This window comes from Elephas maximus, chromosome X (genome assembly GCF_024166365.1).
Source record: "Elephas maximus indicus isolate mEleMax1 chromosome X, mEleMax1 primary haplotype, whole genome shotgun sequence".
Classification (NCBI taxonomy): Eukaryota; Metazoa; Chordata; class Mammalia; order Proboscidea; family Elephantidae; genus Elephas; species Elephas maximus.
This window is the reverse complement of record NC_064846.1, coordinates 55,150,812-55,172,633: the sequence shown is the minus strand read 5'-3', so window position 1 is coordinate 55,172,633 and position 21,822 is coordinate 55,150,812. Positions and strand designations below refer to the sequence as shown.

The following is a 21,822-nucleotide window of genomic DNA, read 5'->3' as shown; positions in this document are numbered from 1 at the left end:
TGATCCAAATGCCAACAACACTCTTTACTAATGGAAAAACTAATAACCAACTTTATATGGTAAGAAAAGAGGCCCCAAATAGCTAAAGAAATATTGAGGAAGAAAGCAGGACGTCTCACACTCCCTGATCTCAAAACATACTATAAAAACCAAAAGAAAACCCAAACCCAGTGCCATGGAGTCGATTCTGACTCATAGGAACCGTATAAGAGAGAGTAGAAATGCCCCATAGAGTTTCCAAGGAGCGTCTGGTGGATTCAAACTGCCAACCCTTTGGTTAGCAGCTGTAGCACTTAACCACCATGCCACCAGGGTTTGCAAACATATTATACAGCTACAATAATTAAAACGGCTTGAAACTGGTTCAATGATAGACACATGGACCAGTGAGATAGAATTGAGAACCCAGAAATAAAGCCACCCATCTATGAACAACTGGTTTTTGACAAGGGGCCAAAGTCCACTGAATGGAAAATAAACAGCCTCTTTAACAAATGGTATACCAAAAATTGCATATCCACTTGCAGAAAATGAAACAGGACCTATAACTCACACCATAAACAAAAACTAACTCAAAATAGATCAAAGACCTAAATGTTAAACCTAAAACTATAAAGTTCTTAGAAGAAAACATAAGGACAAAACTATGAGACCTAATTGTTTTAAAAACTAGATTATCAAACACAACTATAAATGCATGAACAGTAGAAGACAAATTAGATGACAGGAACCTCACAAAAATTAAACACTTAGGCTTATCAAAAGACTTTATCAAAAGAGTAAAAGGCAACCTACAGACTGGGAAAAAATCTTCAAGAAGGACATATCTGATAAGGATCTAATTTCTAAAATACGTAGAAAATGTCAACAACTCAACAACAAAAAGACAAACAACCCAGCTAAAAAATGGGCAAAGGATATGAACAGATACTTCACCAAAGAGGACATTCAAGCAGCCAACAAACACGTGATAAAATGTTCACAATCATTAGCCATTCCCAGAAAAAAAAAAAAAGATGCAAATCACAACTATAACGAGATAAACTGCTAAAATAACACTGATAAAAACAATACAAAAAACACAGGAAACAATGAATGCTGGCGGGCATGTGGGGAGATTGGAACCTTATCTACTGTTGTTAGGATTGGAAAGTGGTGCAACCATTATAAAGAACAGTACAGTGTTCCCTCAGAAAAAAAGAAATAGATCTACCTTATGATCCAGCAATGCCATTCCTAAGTATATACCCTAAAGAGCTAATAGAAGAGACACGAACAGACATATGCACATCTATGTTCATTGCAGCACTATTCACAATTGCCAAAACACGGAAACAACCTAAGTGTCCACCAAGGGATGAACAGATAGAACAAAATGTAGTACATACGCACAATAGAACACTACACAGCCATAAAGAATAATGATGAGTTCTCAAAACACCTTATAACATAGATGAATCTGGAGGACATTATGCTGAGTGAAATAAGTCAATCACAAAAGGATTATATGATCTCACTTTTATAAAAAGAGAAGAATAGGTATACACACAGAAACCAATGTTCATCGGTGGTTCCAGGGATAGAGAAGAAGGGGGGAGAAGGAATCACTGTCTAGATAGTAGACAGTTCTTATTTTTGACGATGGGAAGGGTAGCACCGAATGTGGGTGAAGTGTATACAGCTTGACCAAGGTAAATGATGTCACTAAGAAGTACCCCCCAAAAAGGACATATTTGTTCAATATTATGACATATATAATTTTGCAGCAATAGCAACAACCAAAAAATATATGTGTAGTTACATATGTATGTATGCATGCATATGTGCGTATAGATATTGTCTTGGTTAATTAGTGCTGCTATAACAGAAATACCACAAGTGGATGACTATAACAAACATAAATTAATTTTCTCACAGTTTAGAAGGCTAGAAATCTGAATTCGGGGTGCTGGCAATAGGGGAAGTCTTTCTCTAACTGTTGACTCTGGGGAAAGGTCCTTGTCTCTTTTCAGCTTCTATTCCTTGGCTACTTGACGATCTTCATGTGGCATGACATCTATCTTCCCCCACCTCTGCTTGATCACTGGTTGACTTAATCTGCTCTTTTATATCTCAAAAGAGACTGATTCAATATACACCCTACACTAACACTTCCTCATAAACATAATAAACCCATTCCCAAGTGGGATCATAACCACAGGCATTGTTGTTAGGTGCCATTGAGTCAGTTCCCGTAACAGACGGAAACAATGTCTAGTCATGAGCCATCTTAAAAATCTTTGCTATGTTTGAGCCCATTGTTGTAGCCACTGTGTCAGTCCATCTCATTGACGGTCTTCCTCTTTTTTGCTGACCCTCTACTTTACCAAGCAACATGTCCTTCTCCAGGGACTGGTCCCTCCATTCTCGCTTCTAAGGAATGTTCTGGCTGTACTTCTGCCAAGACAGATTTGTTCATTCTTCTGGCAGTCCATATTCTTCACCAACACCATAATTCAAACACATCAATTCTTCTTTGGTCTTCCTTATTCATGGTCCAGCTTTTACGTGCATATGAGGTGATTGAAAATACCATGGTTTGGGTCAGGCGCGCCTTAATCCTCAAGGTGAAATCCTTGCTTTTTAACACTTTAAAGAGATCTTTTGCAGCAGATCTGCCCAATGCAATACGTTGTTTGATTTCTTGACTCCTTTCACGGGCATTGATTGTAGATGCAAGTAAAATGAAATCCTTGACAACTTCAATATATTTTCTCCATCTTTCATGATGTTGCTTGTTGGTCCAGTTTTTTTTTTTTTTATGTTGAGGTGTAATCCATACTGAAGGCTGTGGTCTTTGATCTTCATCAATAAGGGCTTCAAGCCCTCCTCACTTTCAGCAAGCAAAGTTGTGTCATCTGCATAATGCAGGTTGTTAATGAGTCTTCCTCCAATCCTGGTGCCCCGTTCTTCTTCATATAGTCTAGCTTCTAAGATTGTTTGCTCAGCATACAGATTGAATAAATATGATGAAAGGATACAACCCTCACGCACACCTTTCCTGACCTTAAACCACGCAGAATCTCCTTGCTCTAATTGAACGACTGCCTCTTGGTCTATGTACAGGTTCTGCATGAGCACAATTAAATGTTCTAGAATTCCCATTCTTCACAATGTTATCCATAATTTGTTATGATCCTCACAGTCAAATGCCTTTGCAGAGTCAATAAAACACAGGTAAACATCTTTCTGGTATTTTCTGCTTTCAGCCAAGATCCATCTGACATCAGAAATGATAACTGTCATTCCATGTCCTCTTCTGAATCCAGCTTGAATTTCTGGCAGTTCCCTGTCGATGTACTGCTGCAACCATGTTTGAATGATCTTCAGCAAAATTTTACTTGTATGTGATATTAATGATATTGTTTGACAATTTCCACACCTTTCTTTGGAATGGGCATAAATATGGATCTCTTCCAGTTAGTTGGCCAGGCAGCTGTCTTCCAAATTTCTTGGCATACACAAGTGAGCACTTCCAGCATTGCATTTGTTTGTTAAAACATCCCAGTTGGTATTCCGTTAATTCCTGGGGCCTTGTTTTTCGCCAATGCCTTCAGTGCAGCTTGAACTTCTTTCAAATCATCGGGTCTTGATCATATGCTACCTCCTGAAATGGTTGAAACATCAACCAATTCTTTTTGGTACAGTGACTCTGTGTATTCCCTTCATCTTTTTATGCTTCTTGTGTTGCTCAGTATTTTGCCCATAGAATTCTTCAATATTGTACCTCCAGGCTTGAATTTTCTCTTCAGTTCTTTCACCTTTAGAAATACAAGCGTATTCTTCCCTTTTGGTTTTCTAACTCCACGTCTTGCACACGTCATTATAATACTTTACTTTGTCTTCTTGAGCAATCCTTCTGTTCAGCTCTTTTACTTCATCATTTCTTCCTTTTGCTTTAGCTACTCTACGTTCAAGAACAAGTTTCAGAGTTGCTTCTGACATCCACTTCAGTCTTTTTTTAATTCCTTTTCTGTCTTTTGAAAGACTTTTTTCTTTCTTCATGTATCATGTCCTTGATGTCATCCCACAACTCATCTGGTCTTTAGTTATTGTTCAATGCATCAAATCTATCCTTGAGATGGTCTCTAAATTCAAGTGGGATATACTCAAGGGGTTAGGATTTACAACATATTATTTTGGGGGGCACAATTCAGTCCATAACAATAAAAAAAAATCCCGTCCTCATGAAATGTGCAAATCATTGAAACTTATCCTTTATTGCCTTGCATCCTTCTCTGTTTAATATGTATGCATGTCCTTAGCTCTGAAAATGATCAGCTTCTGGAGGAAAGTAATAGGGATCTTAAAAGCCTCCATATTAATGTTCTATATCTTGATTGTGGTGGCTATATGGGTGACTGCATTTGTCCAAACTCATCGAATTGTATACCTAAAATAGGTGTATTGTAGTGGACACAATTTATATTTCAATAAAATTGATTTTCAATCTTCTTATCCTTTGTCATCTAGAGGTATGGCCTGCTCATATGTGGAATCAACATGTATTTGCTGATTGAATTATTCTGTTAAGCTGTACTGTTATTTTTCTATAGCCAAGAGCTTCCTCAGAAGTTTCAAGCTTATATATCCCAACACATGGCCCTATTTGAGTTTCTTTTTATAGGCTCCACAATCAACATAATGAAAACAGAACTCCCGATTTCCTGGCCTCACACCAAATCTATCCCTCCACCCATTTTCCTATCTCAGATAACAGCCTTACAACACAGTTGCTCAGACTGAGGTTTTAAGAGACACAATTAATCTCTCTATCCCTCACTATGTACATCACTCCATCAGCAAGTCCAGGTTGCACCCCCTTTGTAACCCCTTCTCACCACTTCCACTGCTAAGACCCTGGTCCATGCCACTGTAACCTCTCACCTGCATGACTGCAGTAGTCTCTTAACTCATCTCCCTGCTCCTATTATTGCTGTCTTTCAGTCTGTTCTCCAAAAAAGCATTCACAGTAAGCTTTTAGCAAAGTAGATTATAATGTCCCTTTCTTTCTTTCTTAAATCTCCCCCAATGACTCCTATCATAGTAAGAATAAACCTCATAGTCCTTACTATGGCCTACAAGGCCTTCTGTGGTCTGGCCCCTCCTACCACTCTGACCTCATTTTCTACCACTGACTTCCTAATGCACATTGACATCCAAGCTGTTCCTTAAACATACCACACTTGTTCATATCTCAGGACCATTGTCTTCGCTGTTCCTTTTGCATACAGTGCACAGGTCTTACATCTTCCCAAGAAGGTTGAGTCCTTTTTGTTATTTGAGTATCAGATCAAAGTCAAATCCTTAGAGAAGCTTTCCCTGACCTCCTCATCCTAGTCATTTACTATCATATTTTCCCATTTTATTGTCTTCATAGGATTCAATTCTTGAGTGTAGCATCCCCTCTAGAATGTAAGTTCCATGAAAACCAAGACTGTGTCAGGTTCTCTGCTTTATCCCCAGTGCCTATCACAGTGTCTGGCTTATTGTTGGTAACAATAAATATTTGTTCAATAAATTCAACAAATAAATATTTGTTCAATAGATGAAATAATGGCATGCATTGAAGATGTGTGTGCTAAGTTGCAATGATCCAGTCTGGGAGATGGGATTTGGGAGAATGGGAGAGCAAGCTAAAGTGTCTCTAGAGCAGCAGTTTTATTTGAGTCCATGAAAACTGTGCTTGGATAATTGGGAAGAAAGCACCAGATAATTGAGGGAGTGCGTCTAACTGCCTTGGTTGTAAAAGTGTGGCAGATATTATGTATCAACTCCACCCCCCTTTAGTAAAACAATCCCAAATTTATTTGGGGGCAGTAATGTGTCTGGTAAAATATTACATTTCCAGCCTTCCTTGCAGTTAGATGTGGCCACATGATGAACCTCTGCCCAATGAGATGAATGCAGAAGTGTTGTGTGGTAGTTCTAAGAAGGCAGCTGAAAGGGAGCTAAATTGTCCACGTGTAATAGTTCAGACCATGAGGTAAATGTTCTCAGTTTTGACAGCTCAATTAGAATCAAGTGAGGAACCTTAAAAATACTGATGCCTGGACTACGTCCCTACATATTGATTCAGTTGGTCTGGGGTTCAATCTGGGCATTGAAGGGGATTCTGGTGGATAGCCAGAGTTGACAACTACAGGTCTAGGAGAAGACTGAAGGTGTTGAATCTACCATCACTTAGAAGTCATCCCTCCCCTCACCCCGTTATCTCCCTTTTTCCCTTGTTGCAGCCAGGGCTCCAAAGATGAACCCAGGGATCCCCTACCTCTTAATCCTGTTTCAAAGAGAAGCTCAATTCTAATTCAAAGAACCTTATGTATTCTCAGCCGTACTTCCCTCTCTGCCAAGAAAAATAAGTCCCAAAGGGCCTCACATTTTCTCATCATGCTGGGTAAGATGAACAAAGGCAGCTCTCCAGAGCTACTCTCTGACCTCTAAACCCAATTAGAAAATCAGCAAAAGACATGAACATTTCACTAATGAGGACAGACAGATGGCAAATAAAACAAACAAAAAACCCATTGCTTTTGAGTCAAGTCCAATTCATGGTGACCCTTAAAAAAAAAAAAGTTTCCATCAAGTCAATTCTGAAACCTGGCAACCCCATGTGTCAGTCATCATAAAAATGCAAATTAAAAACATGATCAGATATCATACACACCCATCAGAATGGCTAAAATACATTAGGATAACACCAAGTGCAGACAGGCTATGGAGAAATTGGGTCACTCATACATTGCTAGTGGGAATGTAAAATGGCACAGCCACTCTGTAAAATAATTTGGCAGTTTCTTTCAAAAGTAAACATGCAATAACCATATGACCCAACAATTGCATTCTTGGGTAATTTACTCAGAAAAATTGAAACTTTTGTTCACACAAAAACCTGTACATGAATGTTCATAACAGCTTTATTAATGATAGTCAAAAAGTGAGAACAGCCCAGATGTCTTTCCATGAGTGAATGGTTAAATAAACTGTATCCATACCATGGAATACTACTCAGCAATAAAAAGGAGTGGACATACAACAATTTGGATGGATTACAGAGAAATTATGCTGGGTGAATCAAGTCCATTCCAAAAGGTTACATACTGCATGGTTCAATTTATATAACATTCTCAAATTGACAAAAATATGCATGGATAACAGTTTAATGCTTTAAGGGATTAGGGATGGAGGGCAGGGAGAAGATGAGTGTGGGTGTAAGGAGTAGCAGAAGAGAACTTTGTGGTGATGGAACAGTTTTGAATCTTCTTTATGGTGATGGTTACATGAATCTAAACATCTGATAAAAAATGCATAGAATTAATATAAGTACACACAGACACTCTAACACAAGTGCATGTAAAACTGATGAAATATCAGTTAGCTCTATGGATTCAATCAGTGTCAGTTTCCTAGTTACAGTATTGTGCTATAGTAACACAAGATATGTTATCACTGGGAAAAGGTAGGTCAAGGGACCTCCGTGTATGTTTTTTGCATCTTTTTTTTTTGTAGATCAATAAAAACTATCCCCTGAAGTCTTCTTTGAACCAAACCGTAGTCTAGCTTAATTAGTAAAGTATGTCTGCCTTGAGCATTGTGCTCTTTTAAAGAGTTCTTTATGTAGAAACAGCAACTCGAAAGGTTAGATGAGAAGGTTATGGGGCAGTGAGTTTATGTTAACAGTGTGGAATAATTTGGAAAAGGACAGCAAGGATGGTTGCACAGCTTGAAGAATGTTATCAGTGTCACTGAACTGTACATGTAGAAATGGTTGAAATGGTGTAGCTATTTTCTGCATTGTATATTTTCACCAAAAATAACAATAATTATTATTATTTCAAAATAAAATTTATTATTTCAAAATAAAAAGTTAGAAAAAAACTCACAGGCTTTGTGAGGAAACTGAGGTTAGGGACTCAACACTCAAAAACTTTGTCCGTGACACATTAAATATAAGATAGGAATCTAATAAAATGGTAGCACTGTTTTAGACTTCTTAAATGATTAAGAAATACATAAATATAGATTAATATGGTATTTTACTTGACAAAGACCTGATGTTTGCCTGTAGAAGTGGTCATTGGAAGGGTTGCTGCTTGTGAATTACTACAAGATAATGAAAAGGTTACCTGAATCAGACAGAAAGTTCTAATATGAGATACAGATCGCTGTGGCTCATAACACATGCCATGAACTGCTGGAGCAGGTAGATGTTTGAGGGACGTGCATGTGTGTATTTTGTGTAATGTTATGCAGTTCAGTTCAATTTTTCGTTTCTTTTATTGCTTGTGCTTTTGGTGGCATATCTAAGAAATCATTGCTTAACCCAAGGTCAAAAGATTTACTCCTATGTCTTCTTATAAGATTGTCATGGATTGAATTGTGTCCCCCAAAAATGTGTGTCAACTTGGCTAGGCCACGATTCCCAGTATTGTGAGATTGTCCACCATTTTGTTCTCTGATGTGATTTTCCTGTGCATTGTAAATCCCACCTCTACGATGTTATGGGGGGGGGTTAGTGGCAGTTAGGTTAATGACGCAGAACTCAATCTATAAGATTAGGTTGTGTCTTATGTCAAACTCTTTTGAGATATAAAAGAGAGAAGAAAACGGAGAGACAGGAGGACCTCATACCACCCAGAAAGCACTGCTGGGGGCACAGCGCGTCCTTTCGACCTGAGGTTCCTGCCCTGAGAAGCTCCTAGTCCAGAGGAAGACTGATGACAAGGGCCTCAAGGGCCTTCCCCCAGAGCCGATAGAGAAAGAAAGACTGCCCTGGAGCTGACAACCTGAATCTGGACTTCTAGCCTCCTAGACTGCGAGAGAATAAACTCCTCTTTGTTAAAGCCATCCACTTGTGGTATTTCTGTTACAGCAGCGCTAGATAACTAAGACAAAGAGTTTTATATATTTTACATTTAGATCTGATACACTTTGTGTATGGGGCAAAGTTGTTGTTATTGTTGGGTGCCATCAAGCCACCTATACAGGGAAGACAGGATGATGACCCCTGTTGACTGTCAGTCCCACCAGAGCCCTGAATTAGGAGGGAGCCCCAGGTGAGAGTGGGGGATGCAGGGGGTAAAGAGAGAGAATAGGGGTGAAGTGGGCAGAGAACTACTGGGCCCTCTCTGGGTGCCTGCCCTGTGCTGGGCCCTTCAGGACCCCAGGATGGTTCTAACCAAGAGCATTGCTGGCTCTCAGCTGCAGACAGGAGCAGGCTGGGGGCTGCCCAGGGAGTACAGGCCTGAAGGCCTGCGATTTACCAGCTCCCTCCCCATCCGTGGGCACCAGGGTTGCCCCTCCACCGGAGCCCTCCTTCCCCATTGTTTCTGGGCCTCAGGGGAGGGTCCACAGTGGACCCCTTCCAGAACTGACCCTGAAGAGCCTGCCTTTTATAAATGATTGTCCACCTCCCCCACCCCGAGGGCATCTTACACACGAGGGAGGGGGACCCTGACGGAAAGAAGAAAATACTTGCCTCTCACAAGTGAGTCATCTCCAGACGTTTTTACCTGACATGGTGATGGACTTTTATAAGCAGTAATTTTAATGCACATCCTGTATACAGTATATCAATATGGGCACAAACAAGCAATGTAATTTTCTGGAAATAGCGATCCATGGAATTCAGAAAGTACTGTGCACCTGTTTAAAACAACTAGGTGGTGCAATATGTACTGAGAAGAAAAGATGTTCTGTGTGACAATGAGTGAAATAAACAAGACATATCACCTGCAAGTTCCCATGATTCACTCCCCAGCTCCTCCCAGCTCATCCCATCCCCACCCGCTCCCAGAACTCACTTCTGAGCCCACTCAAGGTTCATCCCAGACTGGGCAGTGAACGCTGCCACCATTTCCTGCTGCTGCTGGGAGAGGGTGGGTAGAGAGCTGGAGGAGGTGTGGGCACTGGGGTGAAGAAGGCACCCTGGGTCTCTATGGGGCTGCTGTCCCTCACACACAGTTGGTCATTCACGATGCATAGGCTGGAGGAAGAATGGGCCCTCAGACAGCTGGACAGACAGACAATCCCATATCCCCAACAAGGATCCTGCTCCCACTCAGCAACTACTTTCCTTCCATCCCCTCTTCCGCCTGCCTCCTACATTCCTTGACTGGTACCCTTTCCCCTCCCACAGAACCTGCCTTTGGAGAACTAACTCCCAGCTGCACTAGATTCATAGGTTTACTCCCAACCCAGGGAGAGTTGCACACCCGCTTTTACCTTTACCCTTGACAACTGCCCAAGAAGGTGGATACTCTAATCCCCATATTTAGAGGAGGGCACTGAGTCACAGAGAGGTCATGTAACTTGACCAAGGTCACACAGCTGGTGAATGCTGGGGTCAGGGTGAGAACCAACCCTCTATTCCAACATCAAAACCTACACTATTAACCACTGGGCTAGACTGCTCCTGGGATCTACCTTTTGGTATTCTGCAGTATTGAGGAAACCCTGAGGAATGCACCATCACCTTCCTACACCACTGGCCCCAGGCTCGGATGGGTGTTCCCACATGGTACCTACAACACAGCACTTACCTGAAGTTGCTGGAAGGAGTAGCAATGAAGATCCGGGTGAAGGCACGAACATGAGCCTGACACATTCCTTCCACTTCAAGGACAATAAACAACAATTCCCCTCAGAGATGCCCGTGCTTTACACACTCACCAGCAGCTTTCCCCAATCATAGTCTTACCTGATACTCCTGTGGCACCCTGAAGGGGGCCAGACAGGGACAAGTGCCCACTGGGAGTCAGGAGGGGGTGTCGGCAATGGGGAGGGCAACCACAGCAACAATCACCTCCCAGCGAAAGGGCCCTACTCTGTGTCAGGCCCTGTGACACACTCTTCACAAGTTCATGTGACCTGTTTTTCACAGCACCCCAAGAGATGGGTATTACTACCCCCCATTTTACAAACGAGGAGACTGAGAGGTAAGCAAGTATCCCAAGGTGTCAGAGTGAGGGACTGGGATGAGAGCCATGAAACTCTACAGCCTGTGTCCCTAACCCCTGGGCCGTGCTGGGGCAGACAGGTATGGGGGTAGGTCAGACCAGGTGGGTAGGAGGCAGGGTGGGAGCTGGGGAACTCAGAGGGAATAGGAAGTGAAGAGATCAGGGAAGCCTGGAGAGTTCTGAGAGGGAGCCTGTCAGGGGAGGGAGCACTAATGGACATGGGAAGGGACTCTACAGACACTCACCCTCCTTGAAGGCACCGCTGACAGAAAAGCAGAGCATCTTTTCCTGAAAGAGTAAAACAGCTCAGGCCCCCAGGGTCCCCCTAACCTCCTACACACCTCTGCCCTCTGGGCCAGCATCAGGGAGGAAGCAGGTGCTCACCGTCTGGACACACATGTCCACCACCAAGGAGCTGATGTCATGCTCGGTTCTGGGCAATACACTGAGGGAGTCAACAATGTCATGTTTTGTGTGTTTCAGCAACTGAACCCGCAGGACTGTCGGGGGAGGAAAGAGAAGGTCAGGGGTTGCCTCACTCACCTGGCCCTACAACTGAACCCTTCATACCTCCTGTCCCCCCTTTTTCCCCCTTACACACTTACCGGGGTCCTTGAGCTTCTTTATATTCCTGCTCCCCTTAGAGTATTTGTCCAAGCAGCTTCTAGGAGAAAAAGAGGAAGAAGAGGTGGAAGACTGGCCAGTGTCTACTGGGGAGTCATAGGGCCCAGGGCTGACACTGCCATACTCACGGAATCAGGTCCTCAGGGTTGAAGGGAAGGGTCAGCGAGAAGCAGGCCTCGTCATGGTAAGCATCCAGGAGACCCAGCCTGTCCCCATAGTCATAGACCCAGTAATACCTGTGGGGAAGCAAAGGGGACAGGCTGTCTGTGTTCTGCACCCCTAAATGGACTTGAAAGCCCCCCATGAGCAGGCCTGTGCCTGGGCGACCCAGCCCATCCCATCCCTCCCTGCCTTGGGGTCCCAGAGGTACTTACTGCTGCAGGAATCGTAAGATTAGATTCTTCAGGGTCTCAGATCCGAAGATGCTTCCCTGGAATCAAAATGGTTCTAAGGACCATGGATGTTATCCTCTCCTCACCCACCCACCCCCCACCCTGCTTGATCCCACCTCCTCACCCTGCAGACTGGTAACTTCTTGGATGCTTCAATGCCAAAGACAATGGGTAGGGGTACCTCGTGGTTGTCCTGGGGGAGGGAAGAGGAAGTCAGCAGTGCAGACAAGGGAGGTGGCACTGAATGGTCAAGGAAAAGGATGGGCCCAGCAGAGGGTAAGGGTCAGAGGTCAGGGTGAAAGGGCCTTGGATGTTCCATGGGCAAGACTACTGTGATGTCTTAACCAGGGGCTCCCAGAAGCCTGTGGAGAACAACAGAGAAGATCCATAGACTTTATCAGGTTCCCTCATGGGTCAGTCCCACATGAGGATTAGGGGTCAGATCCAAAAATCTAACCAGGTCAAGATCTAAGGAACTCATGGCAGGTTGTGAGTGTTGTCTGTACCAGCTAGAGGAGTCAAGGATAAAGGAAGACACTTACCAGGTGTAATAACTTGGGGAACAATTCCAGGATGGAGCTGTCAAATATAAGACAACACAGAAAAGCATGTAACGACACAGCCGGCCCACCTCATGGAGGCAAGCAAGCCTACTCAGGAATACACCCACATGTGTCCCACCTATATTCCCGTGCCACCACCCCTCCTGGACCCTGGGGACCTCCCCTGTGGACTCGACCAGTGAGAGCTAGTGGGCACTCTCTCCATACTCCTCTCCTCCCACCTTCCTCCTGGGAAGCGCCCACAGGAGGGCCCTGACCCTTTCCTCCAATGACACAGAAGCAGCATGTGGAGCCCAGGCTCCAGGGATGCCTTCCCCTCCCTGCCTCACTTACCTCCCTCCAAGTCCCCAGGGAAGGCTCTGGAGGGAGGAGGGGGGAATGGGGTGGGGCCCAAGGCTCTGCTCCCTCACCAGGTGTCCAGTGCTCTGCCAGGCCTGGCCCTGGACAACACCAGGACATCCCCAGGGATGGCCCCGGACACCGGGGAGGGCGATGGGTGAGGCAGGCTCAAGAGACAGGGAGGGGGTAAGGACAGAAAGGGAGTGCAGGTAGGGAGGGGAGACATAAGAGAATGGAGATTAAAGAGAAAGAGAAAGCCAAGGAAAGGCAAAAGGGGGAGAAGTTTACTGTGGGTGGAGGAGTTAGGGAGAAATGGGGAAGGAAGGGGGAAATGGCTCCCCTGCTGCCGCCCTGTCCTTCATCTCTCCCTGGCTGGCACTGGGGACAAGGAAGAAATGGAAAACAGGTACTCGTTGGGCTAGGGCCCAATGGCCTTTGTCACCTCTGTGATGCTATCTGACCTGGGCATGGGAAACAGAGTAGCCAATGGGGCAGGAGACCTTCCCCAGGAGGAAAGGTTCAGGTAAAGGCACAGCATGGGGTTCAGGGTCTGTGGCCCCTCTTTCAAGTGTCACCTTCTCCCCTGATAGCCCCTGTACAGCTATGCCTGTCTTAGTTGGTCCCTTGCCTGAGAAATCAGGCCACCTTGGTCTACCCAGTGTTCCTCTGAAGGACCAGGCCAGGTGCCGTGACATGGTGGAGGGAGGGGGCAGTGCCCATGATAGGACTGTCCCGGTCTCCTCACCCGCCTTTGCCCTCTGCCTTCCACACTTGGCACCTGCCTCGGGATGCCCTTTGCTCACTGGAGGTGACCTGCTTCTGACCCTTGACTCAGGGAACCCAGCCTTCTCCCCCAGGAAGGCCCAGTTCCCTCACTGGGCCAGAGGAACAAAGGTCATGATAAAGCTGCCCCTGGGCCTCAGCCCTCAGCATGGGGCAAGAAAGCACCAATGTTGGCCTGGGGCAGGTCGGGGGACCCTTTTGAAGCAAGGGAGACAGGGCCTATCACTGAATGGGAAGAGAAGCCCCATCTCAGCTCAGAGGCAGGAAGGCCTGTCTCAGCAGGAGGCCCTGGTCAGGAGGAGCCTTCACCGTCCAGGGCACCAGGATCTGGCTCCAGGCAGCCCCAGTGGACGAGCAAGGCACAGTCTCCACACTCCTAGTCCTGGGGAGTAAGGGGAAGCTCTGCTTCCTAGAGCACATTCAGGAGAGGCCATGCCAGAGAAGGCTGGGTGCAGAGAGGCAGGAAACAGGCACCAGCCCAGGGGAGCAGTGGGCAGGCCAGAGGAAGGCAGGTACAGCTCTAAGCACAGGTGAGAGACAGAGAGAGGACAGGACAGGGCACGTGGTCCTCCCAGAGGTCCGGGGCTGCAGCCTCTTGCAGATGGGCACTGTCAGGGGCAGCTCAGGCTGCCAGGGGGCAACAGAGGGCACAACTGACCTTATGTTGGTGGACTTATCTGGGAAGGTGGTGCACAGAGGGTTTCTGTCTGCACACATCTCTTCTGGCTCCAGCGCTTCCACCTTGTCCAACTCCCCTTCAGACTTAACCTGTAATTATGACAAGGGAACAGGAATAGGGAGAGATCCAGAGGGCCCTGCACCCCAGATCCACCCTCTCCCACACATGGCCTTGCCTAACTCTTGTCCTCACCCTAATGAGCCCTGCCACCTTCCCTTTAAACACTGCTCTGGCTATCGCTTCTCACCTCATTTTTGGAGAGGTTCAGGCTCTTGAGGTTGGGGGCCTTCTGCATGGTGTTGGGCAGGCCAACCAGCTTGTAGGATGTGTTGTTGCTCGAGTTGAAGGACAAAAGCTGTGATGAGAGAAGAGCTGGACTGAAGGTCTAAGAGGTGACATCTGGGACACATATGCCCTCCACCCCATCTGTCCCATGTTCCCTCTCAGCACTGGGTCTAAGGCCTCACCTTGGGCGCATTCTCTTCATGGATCTGCAGGGATTCAGCCATGCAGTTCCTAAGATTTGGCCCCATTTCAATATCATGGGTCATCACGTCTTCAGGAAGCCAGGAGGAGGGAATCAGAAGGATGAGAGGGGCCTGGCTGGAGCAGCCCCAGCACCAATACCTCCCTCAGTTGCCCTCTACCCTCCCTCTGCCTGCACCTGCCCTAGAATTACTGCTGTCACTCATATGTGGATCTGAGTGGAGTCTCTGGTGGTCAAGAGCTTGCTGGGGGACTTCATATCCTTTGATCTTGGTCACCTGCACAGACAGAGACGTGGGTCAGTGACTTTGATGCCGAGGTGGTGGAGGGGGAAAATGATGAGGGAAGAAGCGGTGGGTCTGGGTGTGTGCACACATATCTTCAGTCTGCATTACCTTTATGAGTTTCACTTTTCCTGACTTTAGCCCCTTCTGCTCAGAGTAGGGTAGGGTAGAGGGGCTGACAAAGAGAGACATCTGCAGAGAAGTGCGTTTGGGTAAGTTCCAGGAACTCTGAAACCCAAAATCAAGAAGACCCATCCCCTAGCCTGCCCTCCTGGCCCTAGCTAGCCCTGGCCATGCCCTGACACACACCCTTCCGTTATCTTCATTGCAAATCATGCTGTTGACTTTCTTCAACTCGAAGGCAATGCTGGCACTCTTGACAAAGACCTTGGTATGCATTTTCTGACACTGAGACTTTAGAGAGAGGGAGGGGCAAGAGAAATACAACATGAGGCCAGACTTCCTGCTCAGCCTGGCCCCTCCACCTGCCCTGTGCCCACTCGGCTGCCTCCCTGCCCTCTTACCTGGATCAGATTGAAGGGGATGCTGCATAGGCTCTTGATCAAATTTTGCAGGCACTTCTCATCATATTTCACACCAGAGGGAAACTGGGGTCAAAAGAAAGGTTGGAAGAGGAGACTGATGTGATGGAAATAAAGCTTAAAGAGTCCCAACCATATGTTCCTTTGAGACCTAAGTTTGAGTAGGTCTGAAACTGAGCCATGCTGTGGGGAGTTTCTCTCTCTCTTTGTGAGCAGTTTCCACCTTTGCCTTTAGACAAACTTCCCATTCTCCCTGTCTTCAGCCTCTTCCCTTTTTATTACTTCTCCCATCCTACCTTTAGACCAATCCAGGATGTTAACACCTAGTAAGAAAAAGGAAAAGTTACCAACTCTCTGTGCCCCAGCAAAGTACCTAGTGTCTCCAGGAGATCAGCACAGCTCCACCCAACCTGTGTCTCCTGAACATTATGTGCATTTTGCCAGGACACTCACTGTGACCTTGAACCAGCTCCTGGAGGTTCCATCCTGCCTGTTCCCCTGCATTCCTTCCTGTGGAGGTTTTCTCTCTCTCTCCATGTCCCCATGGGTTTGGCCTCCTCTGTGACAACTCCCTCTCTGACAGTAGGTTGGAATGGTGTAGGGGGTGCTGTGGGGATGTGAAGAGAAAGAAGGCGTCCAGGAATGCCAGGAAAGGCTTCTAACACCTCGCCCTACTGATGTCAAGGCTGTAATAATGTTTGCTCAACCATTAACCTGGTCCTAGCATTGCCCACTCCACCAGGTTGGAGAAGGACTCACAGAGTTACATACAGGGTTGCGGATTCCACTGGCTGGTACATGCCACCATGCTGAGTGGTCACTTACTATCTTACTCCAGGGCTCACGTGGGCATCACTCATTGCTGCACCTCCACCTTGCTCCTGGCGTGATGACGGATGAATGCCAGGGCTGACTTGTTCAGACCAACTATCATATCTTCTTTGTGAAATACCCCAGTGTCTTCCTCTTCTTTGAAAAGAATTAACTTGGTGACTATCCCCTGAAATGGAGAACAAAATATCAGTGGTCCAAATGCCAGAAAAAGTCCTGTGAAAACACTATGGCTAGTGAAGTAATTTCACTGACTTTTATAGTGTAGAAAGAAATACAGTAGAGTACTACAGAGCTTGAAAGACTTCACTGTGGCTCCTCTTCCTGGGATATGAGAGGTCGGGGTCATTCACAGCCCAGGAGAGAGCTAGCACAGCGGAAGGTCTTGGGCAGGGGGTCCGTTCTGCGATGTTAGTCCATGCTCTGCTGCTTTCAGTCTGAGTGACCCAAGACAAGTTGCTTAACATCTCTAACCCTTACCTCCCTCTTCTGCTCTAGGGGAATAATAAAATCTACCCTGAATATTTGTTGTTATAGTTCAAGGGTCAGAGGCAAATTCTCCACTTTGACTTCGAGAAATGAAAGCTAGGTCTAAAGAAAATATCCAAAATGAAGCCTGGAGAGACAAAATGATGGAGAGTATCAAAGGAGGCGGGGTGTGGGGGGATATAGTGAACAAATCTAACACGTGCTTAATTGGAGTCTGGAAAGAAAGAGCCAGAGTAGTATGGAAGTGGTATTTGAAGAGATCATGTCTGAAAAAATTTCAAAACTAATAAAAGACATTAAGTTGGTATAACCACATTAATAAGACAAAAAGTATATTTTAGGGCAAAAACATTACTAAAGAGGGAGATTTCATAGTGATAAGAAGTTCAGTTACACAAGGAAATAATAATAAAACTACTCTAAGTCTGTGTGCACCACTTAACATAGAAGCCAAAATGTACACAGCAAAAACTGATGGAAGTACATGGAAAAATGGGCATGTCTACAGTGGCAGTGGGACATTTTAACTGAGTGACGGATAATACAGGTAAAGTCAATTTTAGTTAGAAGGAGAAGATTTCAAAAAACGTGAGAAACAAAATTTACTTCCCGACATAGAACACTGCACCTAACAACCACACGTGAACTTTCCGGAATAGATCATATGCTGGGCCATAAAACAAGCTTCTAGAAACTTCTATGGGAGTGATGCAATCTATCTTGAATGGTTGGTGTAAGGATTCAAGGATTCAAGGATTCAAGGATAAGGGTGAGTTCCCAGCCCTCCCCCCACTGAACCTACTGCCTAGGCTTCACAGGCTCCGCAGCAGTTTCCCCCCTCCGTCGCAGCCCTGCAACCAGCAGTTTCTAACTGCAGCTTGGCCTGACCCTGCCTCAGCCCTAACCTCGGTTTGAATTTGCCACCGGAATCCCCCATGTCTGCAAACCAGGATCTTGGCGTATGTGCAGGACCTGAAGAGCCGTGGCCCTTACTTGACCCCAGACTTGAACATTGTCTGAGAGGAAGATGTTCTCAGGCACACAGCTGCCCCCAAGCCCATCTGTAAAGCCAAAGGTTCCTTCCTTTACAACATGACACAGCACCTGGATCTCCAAATATGGACATGGGAGGGATCGGGGGGTGTCGGATTTTGGGTGCCAATCCCTGTCCCCTGGGGACTGGAGGGCATAAAAACTCCAAGCTCCCCTGGGGTGGGCAGCTCGTGGTCTTTGGGTTTCTAGGCCCCACGTTACTCCTTGTTTGTGCAAACAACAAATTTCCATTTTCTTTTTCCCTTGCCACTGGTGGTGTGGCATCTGTCTTATTTCAATCAGCTAAGAGGACAGGCCAAGAACCCTCATTTGGTTACACCACCTCTAGTATGAATCCCAAGAATGTTAATTTTCAACACCCCCACCCCAGGCACACACTTCCAACTCCCCAAACTCTGAACCACTTGACTCAGACCTTTCCCCTCAACCAGGAAGAACATTTCACCTCACCCAGGAAGAACTTTTCACCTCGACCAGGACCAAACCACAAGAAGAGAGGTTTTCCATGTAGAACCGTGACAGGGGTCTCAGGACCCACTCAACCCTCATCCTCAAAAGAGTGGAAAAGTTACCTGGGCCCTCACCACCCCCCATCTAAAGGGGTCTGCTGTTATCGAGTGTGGTGGGGGAGGGGCCCAGAACCCCTCCAGCCTCCTGTGCTGACCCACTCACCCATGGTGTGGTCTACAACCAGTATCCTGTCACTACTGTCCTCACAGGAATTTCCTGAGGAGAATCTGTCAGGTCTGGAGCCTGGGGTGTGGGGCAGATCCAGGATGGCTGTTGAGGAAGGCGAGAGCACTCCCCAAACCACCCAGTTCCGGCCACACGACCAAGATGGAGTCCTCACAGGAAATCTCTTCCCCAAGGGCATAGAGAGGAGAGCCCCGTGGGCCAGAGGAGACTTAACTTCCTGTTCTTACTGCCCCCTGAGTTTGCTACCAGCCTCACACCCAGAGAGCCATTCCATACCGAGCTACCCTCCTACTTCCAGATGAGGTGGTTAACTAGTGTCCGGAGGCCTGAGACCCAGCTCTTGTAGCTACAAATTCAGGGAACTGAGGGTAGACTGTGCACCAAGATCTGTGTCTGTTGGCGTTATTACACCGTGTTCCTTCATTCTGCAAACCCAAGGAGCTCTGAGGGCCTGCTGCATGCCAAGCTCTGTACTTGCTACATTACATCTATTTTGTTCACGTATTCCTCACGAGGGGGGCATGAATGCAGAATCACCAGCACTCTGAGGTTGCTGAGGGTTAGAGAAGTGCAGGAGCTTGTTTGCAGTCGCTCAGATGCTACATGGGAAAACAGAGTGGAACTGAGCTCCATGGAAGGGGGGTGACGACCTCCTGCACAGCTTTAATAAAAGTCCTGCCGCACTATATATAGTTCTTTTGACGTTAGGGTAAAGTAACAGAAAGACCTGAAAACAGCAGGAAATAACTGCAGCCATCCCAGAGAGAACATACGAAAAAGCAGGACTGGAATCTATAAAGGAAATAACAGACGTTGTTAGGTCCCTGGAACTAGATTTCCGGGGTGGCGGGGGATTGGGGGAAGAATGCCATTTTCTTTAAAAAAAAAAAAAAAAAAAGTACTCAATGCAGGTAGATTCCCCCTGGTGGTCCGAGCCAGAAGTGTAGCTCTGAAAATCAAACCATGAGGCTTTTTGAGGGGGAAGCAGTGGTTGGGAGCCTCGCATCAGCCGAAACTTTCTGGAAATTTTCACTCCGTGGAAGGAATCTCTAGACCCCAAGAGAGGAAATCCAGTCCCTGAGAAAGGAAGTCCAGCCCCTGAGTGAGGAGAAAATCTGCATATGAGAGTGTGTAAACTTTAGGCTGAGGGAAGTACAAGACAGAAACATACGCACATACACAGAAAAACTCTCAAGTCAGAAGTTGTATTTAAAAAAAAAAATACAGTGTGAACATTTTTCCAAAACAATACACACAATTGAGTCTTTTTATCAATTTTTATTAGATATTTTCAAGTGTTTCAACAAATTTGCCTAGTTACAAAATATTAAACAATAAAAGGTCTACTTGCTGAAAAATTCTGCGTCTACCATCTGTAAGATCCTCTCACCGTGACCCACAGATATCAACTGTACACTTTTCAGATATGTTTCTCTTAGGTAATGTGTTTAAAAAACAAACCAAACTCATTGCCAGAGACAATTCTGACTCATCGCGACCCTGTAGGACAGAGTAGAACTGCCTCCTGGGGTTTCCAAGGCTGTAAACCTTTACGGAAGCAGACTGCCACATCTTTCTCCATTAGAGCACCTGGTGGATTCGAACCACCAACCTTTGGTTGGCAGCTGAGTGCTTTAACCACTGCACCACCAAGGCCCCTTTGTAATGTGTTTACCTACCTTAAAATATTTGTGTTCAATAGGTGTGCACATTCTTTTAAAATTTGTAATCATATAAATACTTTCCTGCAAACTGTTCTTTTTTCGACTTACTATGACATCTCTGATTTTCATTTCTTCAGCTAATGTGGTTTGACATCTCTTCAGAGGTTTATTGGAGAAGCATTTTGCTTTTTAAGTGGATTATTTTTTGAGATACTTTCCCTTCTCTCCTCTGCTGATTAACAAAAGTCCTTAATGATCATGCATATTACAACAAAGTCTGTACTAGTGTCATAGGGTAATTATCCTTACTCTGATTAATATAAAAGTGATAGATTTATTGAAAGTAAAGAGATAGCTGGAGCTGGAGATAGACTGAACTCCATGAGGTAGAATCCAGCAGTCCAATATGGTGACTAGGCGAGATGTTTTATAAGGGGGAAACAAAGGACATGAAGTACAGTACTTGATTGATATTTACAAACTTAGATCATTGAAAGACATCACTTGATTAGTAATTACAGGCTTAGATCATTGAAAGATATTACCCAATTGGACTCAATTGGTAGTAGATTATTTTAAGGTGGGACTTCCCTTGGCAGGAACTCATGAGGCAGGACATGCTATAGCAGAAGCTCAAAGGTGATCGGCTTACAAAATATACATGTTTTTCTTAGGTTTGTCACAGTGTGGTAATCATAGGGGTATGTAATGGTGGGTGGAGTTACAGGGTAGTTCCACCATCATTGCCTGATATTTCTTAGTTTCATGATTATGTGTGCACAGAAAATGGCTGTTGCTAGGGTAGAAACAGAACTAGCCACGGAGGAGCCGTACTAAAACTTCAAGCCAGCCGTTTCAGATTTTTCTCAGGTCCCTCAAATTTTAAAATTCCTTTACATAATAAAAAAAATAATAGTTTGCAAATATTTACTCCCAGCTCTTTCCATTTTAAATTTTTTTAAAAAATCCATTGACACTACAGTTCTTTAAATTTTCATTAATTTTTTTTTTATTTTAAAATAATGCAACTCACACAGAACAAAACTGAGTAATAAGCAGGGTTTCATCAAACACCATGCCACTGGGGATTCCAGCATTCAAAGCCTTGAAGGCTTCAGGACACAATGGAAAAAGCATTAGACCAAATTCTACATTTATGAATAATAGAGAGAATAACTGGATACTTGTTTGGCTTAAAGGAGTTATCATTTAAATTAATCTAATTACTTCTGACTTACAGTAATTCTGTCATGTTAATTACCTTCCCTCCATGTTGTCCACTTTTCCTGTGCTTCTGTCTGGGCCCCACAAACCACCTCCCAGACATATCCATGTGTGAGGTATGGAACACTCTTGCAGTACACAATTTGGCCTTTGGTCCTAGTCCTAAGAACCAGACC

General features: G+C 45.2%; 1 protein-coding gene across 1 annotated transcript in view; it reads right to left on the bottom strand.

The window, feature by feature from the left end:
* LOC126068702 (nuclear RNA export factor 1-like) overlaps positions 1–15,297 on the bottom strand; it is an 85,130-nt gene extending 69,833 nt beyond the window's left edge. Inside the window, 15 exon segments of the mRNA XM_049871442.1 lie at positions 9,843–9,936; positions 9,939–10,024; positions 10,581–10,653; positions 11,243–11,285; positions 11,382–11,497; positions 11,603–11,661; positions 11,750–11,857; positions 11,996–12,051; positions 12,138–12,206; positions 12,556–12,592; positions 14,357–14,466; positions 14,625–14,732; positions 14,845–14,933; positions 15,042–15,141; positions 15,259–15,297. Of these exon segments, the coding sequence (XP_049727399.1) occupies positions 9,843–9,936; positions 9,939–10,024; positions 10,581–10,653; positions 11,243–11,285; positions 11,382–11,497; positions 11,603–11,661; positions 11,750–11,857; positions 11,996–12,051; positions 12,138–12,206; positions 12,556–12,592; positions 14,357–14,466; positions 14,625–14,732; positions 14,845–14,933; positions 15,042–15,069 (1,076 nt within the window). The 5' untranslated portion in view covers positions 15,070–15,141; positions 15,259–15,297.
* Between the last annotated feature and the right edge of the window lie 6,525 nt (positions 15,298–21,822).